The sequence below is a fragment of the Camelus bactrianus genome, unplaced genomic scaffold (assembly GCF_048773025.1).
Source record: "Camelus bactrianus isolate YW-2024 breed Bactrian camel unplaced genomic scaffold, ASM4877302v1 HiC_scaffold_44, whole genome shotgun sequence".
NCBI classification, from domain to species: domain Eukaryota; kingdom Metazoa; phylum Chordata; class Mammalia; order Artiodactyla; family Camelidae; genus Camelus; species Camelus bactrianus.
In genome coordinates, this window is record NW_027413960.1 from 5,920,397 (window position 1) to 5,936,764 (window position 16,368).

Here is a 16,368-nt window from a genome sequence, read left to right on the forward strand (position 1 = left end):
CAGTGTGTCAGAGTTTAATTGTGCTGTAATGCACGGAAAGCAGATGGCCCGTCTTAGCTGATTCCAAGAGTACGATTCCTCTCGTGTTAAGTATGTTCACATTGCTGTAGATCAGTACTTCTTGAATGTCTTCTCATATCTATCTTACAGCCAGGTGTTTCGAAGACCAGATCTGAGGGTTCGATGCAGCGAGCTATGACAACTGGAGACTGCAGCCTGGAAGGTATGTTGCTTGTTGGGAAGAAAACCTTACATACAGGCTTCCTGGGAGATGTTGTGGCTTCAGTTCTAGACCCCTAGAATAAAATAAATATAATTAAGAGAATCAAATAATTTATTGGGTTTTTTTTTGTTGTTTTCCAGTGCAAATAACAGTTAAGTTTACACTATACTGTAGTCTATTAAGTGAGCAATACCACTGTGTCTAAAAACCCCAATGTTCATAACTTAATGAAAATACTCTTTATTACTAAAAACTGCTAGCCATCATTGGAGCCTTTAGTGAGGTGTAATCTTTTTGTTGGTGGATGGTCTTTTTTTTAACTTTTTTTTTTATTGAGTTACAGTCATTTTGGTGGATGGTTTTGAATTAATGTTGGTGGCTGCTGACTGGTCATTGTGGCAGTTGCTGAAGATTGGTGTGGCTTTTGCAATTTCTTAACATAAGACCACAGTGAAGTTTGTGACAGGATTCTCTCTTCCTTTCAGGAACAAGTCCTCTGTCGCAGGCAATTTGACACATTTTACACACAGTAGAACTTCTTTCCAAATTGGAGTCAGTCCTCTCAATCCCTGCGGTAATTTATCAGCTAAGTTCATATGCTCTTCTAAGTCCTTTGTTATTTCAACCTTCTTCACAGCATCTTCACCAGTAGATTCCATCTCAAGAAACCAATTTCTTTGCTTGTCCATAAGAAGCAGCTCCTCATTCATGCACATTTTATCATGAGGTTGCAGCCAATCAGTCATATCTTGAGGCTCCACTTATAACTCTAGTTCTGCTATTTTCAGCACATCTGCAGCTCCATCCTGCACTGAACTCTTGAGCCCCTCAAAGTCACACATCAGGATTGGAATCAATTCCTTCCAAACCCCAGTTCATGTTGATATTTTGACTTCTTCCCATGAATAACGAATGTTCTTAATGGCATGTAAAATGGTGAATCCTTTCCAGAAAATTTTCCATTCATTTGCCCAGACCCATCATTGGTGTCACTGTCTATGGCAGCTAAAGCCTTCCAAAATGTATTTCTTAAATAATAAGACTTGAAAGTCATAATTACTCCTGATCCATGGGCTGCAGAATAGATGTCGTGTTAAGCATGGAAACAGCATTCATCTCATGCATCTCCATCAGAGCTCCTGGATGACTTGTGCATTGTCCATGAGCAGTAATATTTTGAAAGAAATTTTTTTTGTGTGTTTTGTTTTGTTTTGTTTTCTGAGCAGTAGGTCTCAACAATGGGCTAAAATATTCATGTTGTAAATAGATGTGCTGTCATTCACGCTTTGTTCTATTTATAGAACACAGAGTAGATGTCACTTGATTCTCATGGGACATAGGATTTTCATAATGTTAAATGAATATTGGCTTCGTTAGCCGCTAACGGGAAAGTCAGCCTGTCCATTGAAGCCTTGATGCCAGGCGCTGACTTCTCTCCAGCTGTGATGGTGCTGGGTGGCCTCCCCTTGCACTTCTCTGCATTGAAAACCTGTTGATTAGTGCAGCCACCTTCATTAGCTGTCTTAGCTTCATCTCCTGGAGCACTTGCAGCAGCCTCTGGGTCAGCTCTTCCCACCTTACCTTGCACAGGTATGCAGTGGAGATGGAATCTTGCCTTAAACTTCATTGGCCAACCCCTGCTGGCTTCACACTTTTCTTCTGAAGCCTCTTCACCTCTCTCAGGGTTTATAGAATTGCTGAGAATTAGGGACTTCCGCTGGATTAGGCTTTGCCTTAAAGGAATGTCATGCCTGTTTTAATTAAAATGATAAAGAACGAAATATTTCAGAAACTACCAAAATGTGACACAGAGATAAGAAATGAGCAAATGCTGCCAGAAAAAAATGTCACCAATGGAATTGCTGTACTCAGGGTTGTTACAAATCTTCAATTGTTTAAAAATATGCATTACCAGGGAGGGCAATAAAATGAAACATGCCTGTAATAGCAATGAATTTGCACTGGGAAGGTAAAAAGGGGATTCCTGCCTTCAGAATTCTCTCCTTTCTCCACTCCCCAGCACAGCCAAGCTCTTGAGTGCACACGTGCACACACAAAGCCAATTGTTTTATGTTTATAGAGGGTAAAAAGAAAATGCAAGACCACCATGCTGCATCGGGATCTCTGAAAGAACGTGAGGAAGACGGTTTCCAAAGGCAGGTGAAGAAAGTACTCGTCCTTGATGAAATCAGTGGACAGAGAACTATGGACACTGAAGGGTAAGACGTTCCCGTGTTAATTATGACAATGTGTGAATGAATGTGGGGAGTTATGTGGATATTGTAATATGTTTCAGAATACTTACCACCATATTTTTGTTACCATATTCGATCAGTACAGATGTGCATTTATTTTTCAACCTTGATTTCTGTAATCTGCAGCTTCTGTTCATTCTAACTGGTTACCAGAGTCTTGTTTGTATTTAGTTTGAGATTTTAGCGGGTTCTTGGACCAGATTTAGTCACTTCATTATCTGGATCCCTCTAGGTCCATTTCTATTGTCCTTAGGTTTCAACCACATCAAAGTGTCATGACCTGCCATGTGTCTATCATTTTTAATAAACTCTAGACATTGGGTAGAAAATAGAGAAAACTTGAGGCCTCGTGTGAGGTTAACTTGCTGCAGAGAAGGTGGGCATTACAGCTGGCAGGTGGTCAGGGCGCCAGCAGCGCTACATCCTGTTAACCCGGTTAGCAGCTGAGATCAGTCAGTGCAGCCAGCCCTCATGAGGCCCGTGTGTCTCCTGTCCACCTTTGTTTCTGGCATGTAGCTCTCACGGATCCCAGCTAAGTCCTGCGGGTCTTTCTAGGGATCACCTTCGCTGACGGACCATGAGCTCCAGCTGCCTGACTGCGGTGCCCGTGCGTAGGGGGCACCGGCTGCCGGGCTGCTCTGCATCTCAGTGGTTTCCTCTGCAGTTACCGGGTGACCCCCGGGGAAGGTGGGCCCAGTCCTGGGCTTTCTTCTTCTCCATCTTGGCCTCATGTCCCTTTCTGGATTGTTAGCAATTTGGTACATTTGATCATGGATTTCATAATTTGTCCAGAGTTTCCTGTCATTCTCAGGGAGAGGTCATGGACATCACACCCATTAACCCGCTTTCAAAAACAAACATTTCCTTATATTTCCTAAAGGATCAGGTTTTGCTCCAGGTTTTGACTGAAATCTGGGCTCTCTGTGGGAGAAATCAAACAAGTCATGAACGCTTGCTTTACCCTAATGTGTTTGGTTGTGGTGACTTGGTCAGACCCTGATTCCCACGTTGAAACACAGTGAGCTCGCGCTGTCCCAGGCACAGGAGCCTGAGCCTGGTGGAGGGGAGGGGGCACAGAGCACACCTCACGTGGGCTTTTCCTGTGTGTTTACTTTATGCACAAATGAGTAGGGGTGGGGACGCTGAAGGGAAGCCCAGATACCAAACACTTGCCAGAGGCCTGAGTGTAGTTTTTTCATATTTATTAGTGGGGGTACTTTAATTCTTTCCTGTGTGTTTATCAGCCTGAGCATTTATAGGGAAGGGCGAAAGGAACATGGAATTCTTCCCTTCCAGTTTCTGGGAGGGAAACTGGCAGAATTTCACAGTTTCTTTCCCCTCTCAGGAAGGTGGACATGAACGGAAGTGAGCTAGTGGGAAAGCAGCAGCTGTTGGCAGCAAAGGAGGAGACAGAATTGGCTGAAGAGGAGACAAGATGGTACAAGTGAGTTCAGCTCCTCCGCACATGCAGCTTTGAAAACACCTGTTGGATTTTTTGAAAACTTTTCTAAAATGTTTAGACACAATATCATAAACCGACCCAAACAAAAGACATTTGTATACATGGCTTCACACAGGAGGAAAAGTGTTAAGTTTTACACATGTTAAGTTAAACGTTTAACTTTAAAAAGTATTAAGTTACTAAGAATTTCCTGGTCCCCAGTGCTGGCCAGAATGAGGAGAGAGACGGTTCACAGAGATGTTTCTGAAGGTGCTATAAACCGTTGTCACCCTGAGGATAGCAGTTTAGTGTAGCGTCAGTCGGACCAATACACATTCCCGTGCTGCTGGGGAGACCCAGGTGTAAGAAGTAGGGTCAGGATGTAAGGAAAGGAAGAATCAAGCTTTGTGATGAAAGATGCTCAGCACAGGACACGTGAGGGAAATGCTGAGAACGGGAGGGGGAAATGTGTCAGCGCAGAACCGGGCAGGCGTTCAGTAACAGTGACGGAAGGAGTGGCTGCAGCGACAGCTTTGCACCTGCTGTGCTTCTGCAGCCGTGTGCAGTGTGTCTTGAGCGGTGAGATGATGTGTGTGAGTGTGCAGTGCAGATAACGTGGACTGGGGCAGGTTATTTAACAGCATACCCAGCATTGTGTCTTCTCTGATGCAACAATTTGTAACTCATAGGATAAGACTTGAAGAATGTCATGGGCAAATGCGGGAAGCAGAGGTCACTTGGAGACACCAGGTAACCTGCCTTCCTCCTGACACACCGAGTCCTCAGCACCTAATGCAGACAGTTATTTTGGCCCTGAGAACCCCTTGCCATGGGGTGTTTCTTGATGTGTTGACTTTTTCAGGTCACTCTTGCCGAGAAGAAGGCCCAAGACAGCTCGGTAAGAATTTGTTTCCTTCCTTCCCTTTGTGCACAGTCGGCCACAACTGAACGTGGATGTTTTTCTCCCACAGCTCAGGTCTCAGGAGCTGGAGAGGGAAATCTCTGAATTGAGAAGTGAAAACTCTGACCTGAGAAGGGTAAATTCTGACCTGAGAAGGGAAAACTCCTCTGAGCTGAGAAGGGAAGTTGCCCACCTGAAACAGAGGTACAGAATTTTGACACATTTTTACGGGTGTTTTGAGATTTTTAAGGACTGGTTGTTTTGTGCCTAGTAGAGGAATTCGTGGTGTAATTTGTATTGAAGTCATTCTTTATCTTTAAGATTGGATGCAATCTGCAGACGGAGGCAGGCAGAGGAATACATGAGGCAGGAGCCCACCCCAGGAGGACCGTACAGGCTGCACCCTCCCCTGAGAGGTAAGGAGCACAATGTGAAGTGTGGCAGCTCCATTTCTGCAGCAGGAGCCGCCCAGTGGGCTGCTTGTCCCCATGGGTAGTTGTCGGGATTCCTGGACACCACACCACACACTTACTGTGGGGAACAGGTTCACAGCTGGGTGACAAGATGCTGTTTTCTTTACATGCCACCAGCCAGCAGGGCTCTGTCCCCTGTGAGCAGTGGAGCTCGAGCCCCTCCAGGGACTGCGGGCCGCCCCCCAGGCTCTTGGTTGGCTGGCGTGGCTGGCATGGCTGGTTTCTGTGCTCTAGAAGACGTGAGAGTCAGCCCTCTCTTCCCGCCTGGACACGGTTTTGAAGGCTGAATTTTCTTCTCATTTCAGGAAAATAACATGGATGACGTTTTAGAATGAAGGCAGTATGTCATAACGAGAAAAACATTTTTCTTCATTTGCCTTGGTGGATAAATATTCTATTCAAGATCTGCTTTAAGGCAGCAGGCATTTCTTCACTAATTTTCAGGTCCCTTCGTTCTTATAAAAAAGCTTGCACAGTGACTTAGAGTAGCCAGTTAGTAAGTGACATGACTACGTAGCCTCCCTCTCCCAGAGTTAATGTGTAAATCTAAAGTCTCCCAGCAGCTACTCCATGTAACTCACCATTCTTTTGCCGCTTATTACAACATGAGTCATTGAGGCCACTTCTTTCATAAATGTTTATGTGACATCTGGTCACTTATACAAGACATGCGCTGTCAGAGAGAAGGCTTATAACAGTTTACCAACAGGCTGAGGAGGAAGAGGTGGAGCTCACAGTCAGGGCTTGTTGATACTCTTCCTACGAAAGACCCTTCTTACTTTAATGTATAATCTGTATACAGACTGATTTGCCCTGAAGTGTGCTGTGAGTCCCGAGTGTCAGTGTTGGTTGCCAGGGATCTGAGCACTGAGCCCACATCCAGGGTGATTAGCTACGAAAACACCTGAATAAAGGCACTGTGGTGTCCTTGTCATGGGACAGGGGTCCAGTCTCCCCTCGTCCTCGGGGTCACCTGAGGCGGGAGGGAGACCTGCGGCTTCTGTGAAGAGCCCGGGGCGCGGGCGGGAGTGAGAGCTCCTGGAGGAGGGCAGGGAGGGCTCGGCTCGTGCTTCCCCCGCAAGGCCTCGGTCAGATATAATCTGCCTTCAGCTCTGCTCTCCCTTTACAGATTCAGGACGGGGTGGCCCCCCTGTTAGGAATGGCACCACATTTCCGGCTCAGGAGGCAGAGGAAACCCAGGTAAGTAATTTATTACAGCTGTGTTCCAGTGGTCATTTTGTATTGAAATAATCTCTAGAACTACCATTTCCCTTTTGAACAAATTTTTCTTGGCCTTGCCGATGGATTGGGTATTCCGGGATAAGTATGCCCTGTCATCACAGAGACGTGTGGCAACAGAGTTTTATCCCGAAGGCCTCCTGTGCAGCCCAGGCTGCAGGCAGGCCCCAGAGGGCTGGGCGGAGCGTGTGGCGCCGTGCTGCTCTCTGGGCACCCGGTGGAGGGGAGGGTGCCAGGTGCCGACAGCTGCTGCGTTGGGTTTCGGCTTTTGTCGGTGTTGGCGCTTTTGTCTGTCATCCAACCCAGCTCTCCCTTCTGTCCCGCAGGCCACCCCGTGGGCCGGAGGGCCCCAACCTTTCCGAGGACCAGCCCGCGTGGCCTGCCCCGAGAGTGGCCCGTCGTCGTCCAGCGGGCCACCTGCACCTGGGCCCCCCTTGAGCCCTGTGCAGCCTCGCCCCCCACCGCCAGCTGCTCCGCTCGGTAAGAGGAAAGCATAGTCCTCTGTTTCTTCCTTGAGTCACTGCAGAAGAAGGGCAGATCGCTCTCCAGTGCTTCCCCGTGCACGGGCCGCCCTGACCGGGCTCACGGCCGTGTCCCTCTGGTCCCTTAGCAGACGCACTTGATGGGCCGCGTCTTCCCCGTCCTGCCCTGGGGAGGGAGGTGTCTCTTGTGGAGGGAAAGAGGGTCCTCTGACGGAGGGCAGACGTGTCGGTTCTGCACACGGGCCTTCAACAGAGACCACGTTCCGGGCTCCCTGGAGGAGAAGCCCGCCCCTGTCACTGTCTGCAGCGAGTGGAGCCCTGACCTTCCACAGCCGATGATCGGTTATGGAAGAAACACCCGAACCCGGGGCCTGCGGTCTCTCCCTCAGGGTCCTGAGACCTGTCTCCCATTCTGTCTGATGTGAGGCTTAGTGTGATACGGGGAAGAAAGCCACAAAGATCTTTTGTGCTTGAGCAAACTAACATGTTTTGTAAGGTAGTGAACGGTGAACGTTTTTTGTATTTTATTTTATCTCTGCCGAGAAGCTAGTTGACTTGGGGAAGGATATAGGTTAGTGGTAAATAGAACGCTTGCTTAGCATGCAGAATTCCGTGTGCTCATTCCCAGTACCTCCACTTAAAAGAAGAAGAAACGGAAAAACAAAAACAAGAGCAAACTTCAAATGTTAGAAATACATAGTGCGCAAACACAACTTCGATATCCATTCTTTTTACGTGTTTTCCTCTTACTACTTGGTTTGAAATATATCCCAACCGTGACTTAAGCACTTATTTTTTTAAATGCTCTAACTCCTTGAAATAATTTTCTGCCACTTTTATTTTCACAAATCCACAAACGGAGATAGACGCACATGGTGGTTCTAATTTACATTCGTGATTATTCTCATTAACGTACATGTAACTACATTTTACAGATGGTATGACAGTGCGCCACGTTGCAGAAGAGAAAGGAAGAGGATCTTCCTGGGATGAGGTACTGTCTCTTGTTGTTAATGTCCTTGTGTGACTATGTAAGTACCAGGGGATTCTGAGACATAAGCCGGGGGTTGGTGTGAGTGTGCATTTTCACGTTTGCACCTGCTGATGAGAACTTTGGACTTATACTTTTAACTTACATTTTAGGATGTGATTCTGTGCTTAATGCCGTAGGACTGGATAATGCACTTGTGTTAATTTTCCAGACTCACCTAGTGAAACCAGTGTCTGTATGTGAATTCTTTTTTTCAGGGTCTTTCCGTTACAGTTTATTAGAGGATATGGAAAAGAAATTCATCCCTGGGAAAGTTAGGTGTATCTTGGAGTTGGTTCTTGTTTTAGCCGTCCTCACTTGAAATTAATTAAGTGATGTTTCATTTTGAAGGCAGCATGTTTTGTCTTCCCATTCCACCGCCAGTAACAGTGTTCTAGTTTCCTTAATGCCTTGCGCTCTTTCCCACCTGCTCCTTTCACTCAGGCTGCCCTTCCCCAAAGCCCCTCCACATCCCCCGTCTGCACTGGATCTCTCTTTTATGAAACAGTGCGGTGTTCCCAGCATTCCCTGAGCTGTCCACGTGCAGCAGACTCTCCTGTCCTTTGTGGCGTTACTGTACCCGTTCACCTCAGTTGTAGAGCTGTTGAGACTTTTCTGTGCTGATTTGTTTTCATGGATCCTGTGCCTCTGGCAGAACAGAGAGAGGAATCTGCCTTTTACTTGTACTGCCAGCTTCTCCCAGGATAGGGCTTATGATCTGATAGATACAGTAAATAACTGTTGTCTTCCTGACTGACTGACTGACTGAATGACCAAGTGTATGAACTTGATGGTTTCTGAAGTTCGGTTCTTGTTTTACGTTGTTTTGTGTTCCTAGGAAGGGGCGACTGAGCCCGAAATTAAGAACCCAGAATGCAAAAAGAAAAACAAAAGAAAGAAAAACAAAGGAAAACCAGAATACGTTACTGGGACGGTGGAATTTGCTCCAGGGGAGCTAAGAGATCATAACACACGGACCTCTGTTGGTGGAGCCAACAGAGCTTATACACTGGGTAAGTTAGTGAACGTGGATGGCATTTGTTTTTCTCTGTGCCTAGAAACAAGTGTGCTCTGGGGAGAAGGGTACATATAGCTCAGCAGTAGACAGAATGTATGCTTAGCGTGCAGGAGTTCCTGGGGTCAGTATCCAGGTCCTCCAATAAACAAGTGTGATACGGGTAAGGAAGGAAGGCACAAAGGTTTCGTTTTGCTTCAGCAGTGTCTTCGCAGGAAAGCCTAATCCTCCATCCTTTTCTGTGGTTTTTAGCCGACGCGGGACCTGGCGCGGCTCCGGTGCGGCCCGGCAGCTCCCTGCCGCCTGCGGCGACCTCGGAGGCCCAGGTAAGTGAGGTGGTCGTGCTCTGTTGGACGTCGTTCTGGGAAAGGTGATCTTCCTGTTTTCCCGGCAGCCGTTCCTGGCCTCGTCTCCAGACTGTGTGTTCTGTGACGGGTCTGGCGTGGCGTGTCGCTGCCTTTCAGACTCCAACTCTTGCCCAGGGTTAGTGGGCTGTTTCTCCCGGGAGCCCGTCGCCTTGGCTGGTGCCTGCAGGAGCCATGAGGGAGTGCTTAGAAGCCGGGGCCCGCAGACTTTGACTGCGGGTTTCTCGAAGCAGCATGAGGAGGGTGAGCCCGCGCTCCACACTGACTTCTCCCGGCTCGGCTGACTCCTTCCTGTCCTCCTGCACCTGGGGTTGCTCCTGGGTCACTGAGACGGATTTCTGTGTCGTCACTCTTCTGACTGGTTTCCCGGCTCAGGCCAGGTGATACTCCTGTTTAGAATGTCCATTCAGATCCTGGTAACTGAAATCACAGCCCGTCACTGTCTGTTCTCGGGAGGTAAGTGTGTCTTGGCCGCTGCCTCCAGTTGTACTCTGGGCAGAAAAGCCTGACTCTCCGAGGTGGTGCATTTGTAGCAGGGAGTAGAGGCTGGAAGGGAAAGAGCCCGCCGTGAAAATGCCTCCTCCCCTGCGGGGGAATTCCGATGCGCACCAGAGTGCCTACGTTGTGTTCCCCACCCTGCGCCGGGTCGGGCCTGCCCTGGAAGCTGTCAGAGCTGCTCTTCGGCCTCATCGCACACCGTGGGGCCTTGCGCACGAGCTAGGACAGTCCCTTTGGTGTCAGGTGTGGGATTGAGACTCCCCACGTCAGTCTCCCTTGGACGCGGGTAGGGTGCGTTCTGTAGCGAATGTAAAATCCAGACGTCCCTGAAGGTAGGGAGGATTGTAGCGGAGCCTGACTCCCTTCTGAGGACAGCCTTGTCCCCTCAGGAGCCCTTGGGCAGCTCCGCCGCAGGACTCCGGGATGCCCAGCTCCCCAGGGCTCTTTGCGCCCAGGGGCAGCCCCTGCGGGGCGGAGGAGTGGCCCTTTGTGAGGAGGGGGCAGAGAGGGCCTGGCAGGGCCCTGCAGGCAGAGCCCTGCAGGCAGAGCGGCGACCCCGGTGGAGAATGAGCTCTTCACGCCCGTCCCGTCTCCGTGTTCCTGGTCCGCGCCGGGCAAGCTTGCGTGGAGCTGGGGAAGGTGGCGGGGAGGGCCGTCCCGCCCGCCCAGAGCAGAGCGGCTGGCTCTTGGGAAGGCGCTAGTTTGCCCGTGTGCTGGAAGCTCTGTGTGCAGCCTCTCGGGCAGGAGGACCCTTGGCTTCCTCCACTTGGAGACAGCGGCGGCGACGTGCGGCGTCAGGGTCCTATCCCCGTGTCCTCCTGTGCGGCCCAGGCTGCGGGCAGGCCCCAGAGGGCTGGGCGGAGCGTGTGGCGCCGTGCTGCTCTCTGGGCACCCGGTGGAGGGGAGGGTGCCCGGTGCCGACAGCTGCTGCGTTGGGTTTCGGCTTTTGTCGGTGTTGGCGCTTTTGTCTGTCATCCAACCCAGCTCTCCCTTCTGTCCCGCAGGCCACCCCGTGGGCCGGAGGGCCCCAACCTTTCCGAGGACCAGCCCGCGTGGCCTGCCCCGAGAGCGGCCCGTCGTCGTCCAGCGGGCCACCTGCACCTGGGCCCCCCTTGAGCCCTGTGCAGCCTCGCCCCCCACCGCCAGCTGCTCCGCTCGGTAAGAGGAAAGCATAGTCCTCTGTTTCTTCCTTGAGTCACTGCAGAAGAAGGGCAGATCGCTCTCCAGTGCTTCCCCGTGCACGGGCCGCCCTGACCGGGCTCACGGCCGTGTCCCTCTGGTCCCTTAGCAGACGCACTTGATGGGCCGCGTCTTCCCCGTCCTGCCCTGGGGAGGGAGGTGTCTCTTGTGGAGGGAAAGAGGGTCCTCTGACGGAGGGCAGACGTGTCGGTTCTGCACACGGGTCTTCAACAGAGACCACGTTCCGGGCTCCCTGGAGGAGAAGCCCGCCCCTGTCACTGTCTGCAGCGAGTGGAGCCCTGACCTTCCACAGCCGAAGATCGGTTATGGAAGAAACACCCGAACCCGGGGCCTGTTGTTTCTTCAGTCAAGGGTCCTGAGACCTGTCTCCTAGTCTGTGTGATATGAGACCGAGTGTCATACGGGTAAACAGGGCTCATAGTTTTGTTTCTTTTTTTAATTTCTACTCAGAAATGCCTAATCCTGCATCCTTTCTTTAGTTTTTTTCTGATGCAGAACCTCTGCATCTCCAGTGTTCCCCGGTAGCTCCTGCCTGCCTTAGGCGACCACGGAGGCCCAGTTAAATTGGGATGTCATTTTCGGTGGAAGTCTTTCTGGGATATATATTCTTTTTTTTTTTTTTTTTTTTGTAGCAGCAGCCTCTTCTGCGCTGTCTGCAGACTTTATGTTCTGTTTCGTGTCTGGCATCTCATTTTGTTTTCAAATTGAAACTCTTGCCCAGGGTCCATTGGCTTTTCCTCTCAGCCAGTCACCTGAGTGTTGCTTGCAGAAGCCATCAGCAATGGAGTACATGAGGGCTGAGAACCTCAGCTTTGACTGTTTGTTTCTTAAAATAGCATAAGAATGGTGAGCCCTTGCTCCATACTGACTTCTCCTGGCTCGGCTGACTCCTTTTTACCTCCTTCACTTGGGATTGCTCCTGGGTCACTGAGACTGGTTCCTGTTGTCATTCTTTGAATGGTTTCCTTGCTCAGGCTGGGGGATTCTCCTTTGTAGAATGCCCATTCAATTACTCATAACTGATAACTGAGCAAAGCCACCCCTCCATCCTTACACCGTGTGGTTTGTGCAACTTTTGAGTCTTCCTGTGTGTGGTGAATATCACAGCCCGTCACTGTCTTTTCTGGGGAGGTAAAGGTGCCTTCCCCTCTGCCATCAGTTGTACTTTTGGGCAGAAAAGTCTGACTTCAGAGATGGTGCATTTGTAGTAGGGAATAGAGGATGGAATGGAAAGAGCCCGCAGTGAAAATGCCTCCTTCCCTGCAGGACCAATTCGCACCAAAGTCCTGGCATCATGTTCTTCATCCCGCGCTGGGTCGATTCTGCCCTGGAAGCTGTCAGAGCTGCTTCTCTGTCTCATCACACACCATGGGATTTTCCACATGCGCTAAAATCCCATTCGTGTTATTTGCAGGATTGAAACTTCCCCCTTCCTTTTCCCATAGGACAAATGTAGTGTGATTTTCCTAGCGAACTTAAAATCCAGACATCCCTGAGAATAAGGATGATTGTAGCGGAGCCCGACTCCCTTCTGAGGATAGCCTTGTCCCCTCAGAAGCACATTGCCAGCTCCCCCACAGGACTGCGGGGTGCCCAGCTCCTCAGAGCTCATTGCGCCCAGGGGCAGCTCCTGCTGGCGGAGGAGGGCCCTTTGTGAGCAGGGAGTAGAGAGGGTCTGGCAGGGTCCTGCAGACAGAGCAAGTACCCAGGTGCGGCTCTCATTCTATGTGTGGGAAACCAGGCCTTCGGTTCCTTTCTTTCTCTGTGTTTCTGGTTCATGCAGACCATGCTTCTGTGGAGCTTGGGAAGGTGTCAGGGTGGGTTGTCCTGCACAGAGAGGCTTCCTGTTTGGGAGGCCCTAGTTTATCAATTTGCTGGAACCTCTGTACATCGTCTCAGGCAGGACTCTCGCCTTCCTCCACTTACAGACACTGGCGGTGTCGTGTGGCAACAGTGTTTTATCCCCAAGGTCGAGTGTGTGGCCCTGTGCTGCTGTCTGGGCACCCGGTGGAGGGGAGGGTGCCCGGTGCTGACAGCTGCTGCATTGGGTTTCAGGTTCTGTAGGTGTTGTTCCTTTTGTCTGTCATCCAACACAGCTCTCTCTTCTGCAAGTCACTGTGGATTCCAGAGGTCCCAGTACTTGTCCAGGACCACTTGGTGTGCCTCGCCCGATGGGACACCCAGTGTCACTTCTCAGAGGCTATTCGTCACCGCCACCCCCACCTCCCTTGTGGCCTATGCGGTCTCAGCCACCGCCACCCCCCCACCACCAGTTACAGCACTCGTTAAGATGAGAGCATGTGCTTCTGCTCCCTTGTCGAGTCTTTGCAGAAGGGGAGATGGCACTCCAGGGCCTTGCGATGCCTGAGGAAATCTGACTTGGGACATTGTGACGTCTGTCTAGCTTCCCAGCACACACATCTGATGGACTGTGTCATTTCCCCGTCCTGACCTGGGAAGCAGGCGTCTCTTGTATAGAACAGAAGAGACTTTTGACAGAATATCAGGTGAATTTGAAGTCCCAGTTTGGCCGATGTGCCTCTTGCATGGACCATGTGATGTGCTCTGTGAGGGGTGAAGCACACCCCTAACTTCAGGGGCTCACGGGGTTGCCTCGAGGGGTGAGGGAGCGAGTGAGGGAGAGAGACATTCACAGCAGACAGCTTGTCACCATAGCAGATGTGCCCGTGCAGGGCCTCAGAGTGCAGAAGAAGGACACGTGAGCCACACAGGAGTGAATAGGAGGGTGTGGAGGGGAAGAAAGAAATTGAGGGGCTGCCCAGTGGGCGTTTGTTGGGTTCACTCAGATGGAGCTGGAAGGTCACTCCCGGCAGGGTGGGCAGTTCAGGTGGGCCGTGTGAATGCAGCGTGAGGTCCACTCAGAGCCACGTGTGTGTGCAGGGGACTCAGTGCAGCCATGCACGTATCCCCTTCAGAACCCACTGCCTCCAGAAAGCCCTCAGTTCACAACCTCATATAAAGATAATTGTTCTCTTGGGTTTCTGAAAGTTCTGGGTCTGGATGAAATCTGTGGATATCAGAGAAACTGAAGTTTAGCTTGTTTTTTTCAGGGTATTTGTGTGGCTGAAGTTTTCTTTTGATTTGAAAAGTGCAGGCAGGATTTAGATAAGCTGAGCAGGTGCCTTGCCCTTCAGCATGAGGCAGGTTCTTTGGGGGAAGTCAGGGGTGATCAGGAGACCCCCTGTAGTACCCCTGTCCCCACACCCCTGCTCCCTCATCACCACGCCCACTGTCAGCTTGGCATCTCCACATTTATGTCACAAGATCCAATTTCTGATTCTTTGAGTTCTTGCAGTTCATCCCCTAACACCAAGACTCAGTGGGGCCCCCACAGGGTCTCAGCGTTGTTGTCTGTGAGCCGGGGGGTAACGCTGTTCCCTGACGTCATTGTGAGGAGGGTTGGGTCAAGCACACATATTGTTTTGCAAAATGACTGGGACATATTTCTCACTCAGCATTCTCATAGTTTAAAAGAAAGTGTCTGCACACAGTATCATCAAAAGAGACCTCAGGAAGTACATTAAATTAAACTGAAGATATAAGAGCTCAGGCCCAGAGCTTACCACTCTCTGCTTTAAAGATAAGGCGAAAGGTCCCTTTCTTCTATTAAATATTAGGTCTTACTAGTTAAAGAAGGAAATATAATAATGAGAATGTGCACATTTTGACATCTGTGCCTGAGATGTGAAAACAATTATTTTCATTCTGTATAGACACGGAGATGCACACACAGACTACAGTGTCCGTCAGAGGCCTTACATACATTAGAGAAGACAAAATTGGGAAAAAATAAGATCCTATTAAAATAAATAACTCTTTTTGCCTTACAGCACAGTCTGCCAACTGAAGGGGCCCCTCAGCGGTGGCAATGATGTGTTTAGAGAAGATGTCAGAGGTGCATTATGGCCGAATGTTTCCCTGCTCCAACCTGCCCCCTCTGCTGTTCTCTCCTATTGTCACCCCTAATGAAATTGTCACAGTTCTCTCTGTGTCAGTGTCTGCTTCCTGGAGGACCAGTGGTCACACCCTCTTGAGGGCACGCAGTGATTTACGGGCACACAACTCACAAACCAGCAGGAACTAAGATGACAGGGCAGACGCAAGATTACCCCTTCAGGGCAGCAGTGACCGCAGGGGCCCCGGGGCTCCTCCTGGGTGGTGGGTACAGCCTGTATCTAGATCTAGTGATGGCTGTGCTGCTTCAGTCTGTAAACACTCACTGGGCATGTGGGGCCTGTCAGTCACAGGGATGTCCGGTCGTGAGCTAGATGACCAGAATGAAGTGGCCGTGTCTCATGGTGAGGAACGGATGAGGTGCAGGAGGGGGCCATGGGCGTCCAGCGAGAGGCCCTGCACTGACCAGGCCCATGCCCCCGCCCCATGTCAGCTGCCCAGCAGCCCCGGCTCCAGGCAGGCCCTGAGGCGGGCTGAGGGCGGCAGTGCTCTCAGTGAGCCCCGTGAGCACCCCTCATCCTCCCACAGCCTCCTGACTCTGAGGTGGGCGGGGCAGGGTCAGTGGGTGGGACGCCACCACTGCCAGGGAGGTGTTGGGTATAAAAAGAGTCCACTCTACTCTGCGCCAGCTGTCCCTGGAGCCCACGGGGCCCTCCCTCCTTCCAGGTGGGGGAGGCAGCCAGCCCTGCAGCAGCTCTGGGGTCCAGGCTGGGCCACAAACAGGTCAAGGTGAGACTGCTGCGCTGCCTGGGAAGTGGGGGGAACAGCGATGCAGCAGTAAATGCCAGCAGGAGCAGCTCTGTAACCGGCCTCCACTGTGAGCAGAGCTGGGGCTGGAACATCACTGTGAGGGTGGGAGGGCTGGGAGAGATGTGGCCCTGTGGCCCTGGACAGGGCTAGACCTGAGCTCAGGGCCTGAGGGCCTGGGGGAGAGATAGAGAAAGACACGCAGGGAGAGACAGTGTGTGAGTGAGAGAAATGTGGGGGTCAAGTCCTAGAGAGGGACAGGAGGTGACAAGAGAGGGACACCGGGTAGGGGGAAGCAGAGACAAGAGGAGGCAGGAAGGAAAGAGGGAGCCAGCCCAGGGTGCATGGTGGGGGACAATGGGCCAGGGTGACTGGGAAGGGGAGTTGGCCCATCCTTCACCAAGCCGTGCAGCTGCCACCGTCAGGGCCGCAGGGACCAGCAGCCCGCCCAGCTAGACAGGAACCATCGGCCCTCAGGACGGGGCTGACAGCCGCCCCCAGGGCCCTCCGGCCACTTCCCAGGT

General features: G+C 51.1%; 1 protein-coding gene across 1 annotated transcript; it reads left to right on the forward strand.

Annotated features, from left to right (window-relative positions):
- Positions 1-6,594: 6,594 nt before the first annotated feature.
- LOC141576902 (uncharacterized) lies at positions 6,595-15,109 on the forward strand. The gene is made up of 3 exons (XM_074360283.1): positions 6,595-6,640; positions 10,420-11,080; positions 14,974-15,109. The coding sequence occupies exons 1-3, from the start codon at positions 6,595-6,597 to the stop codon at positions 15,107-15,109; spliced, it is 843 nt and encodes a 280-aa protein (XP_074216384.1).
- The last annotated feature ends 1,259 nt before the right edge of the window (positions 15,110-16,368 follow it).

Bases quoted from the DNA above. Each gene is read 5' to 3' on its own strand.
- LOC141576902 (XM_074360283.1), top strand. From the start codon at position 6,595: ATGGATTGGGTATTCCGGGATAAGTATGCCCTGTCATCACAGAGAC. The intron at 6,641-10,419 runs GTGTGGCAACAG...CTTTGTGAGGAG, and splicing joins TGCCCTGTCATCACAGAGAC to GGGGCAGAGAGGGCCTGGCA. The intron at 11,081-14,973 runs GTAAGAGGAAAG...TTTGCCTTACAG, and splicing joins ACCGCCAGCTGCTCCGCTCG to CACAGTCTGCCAACTGAAGG.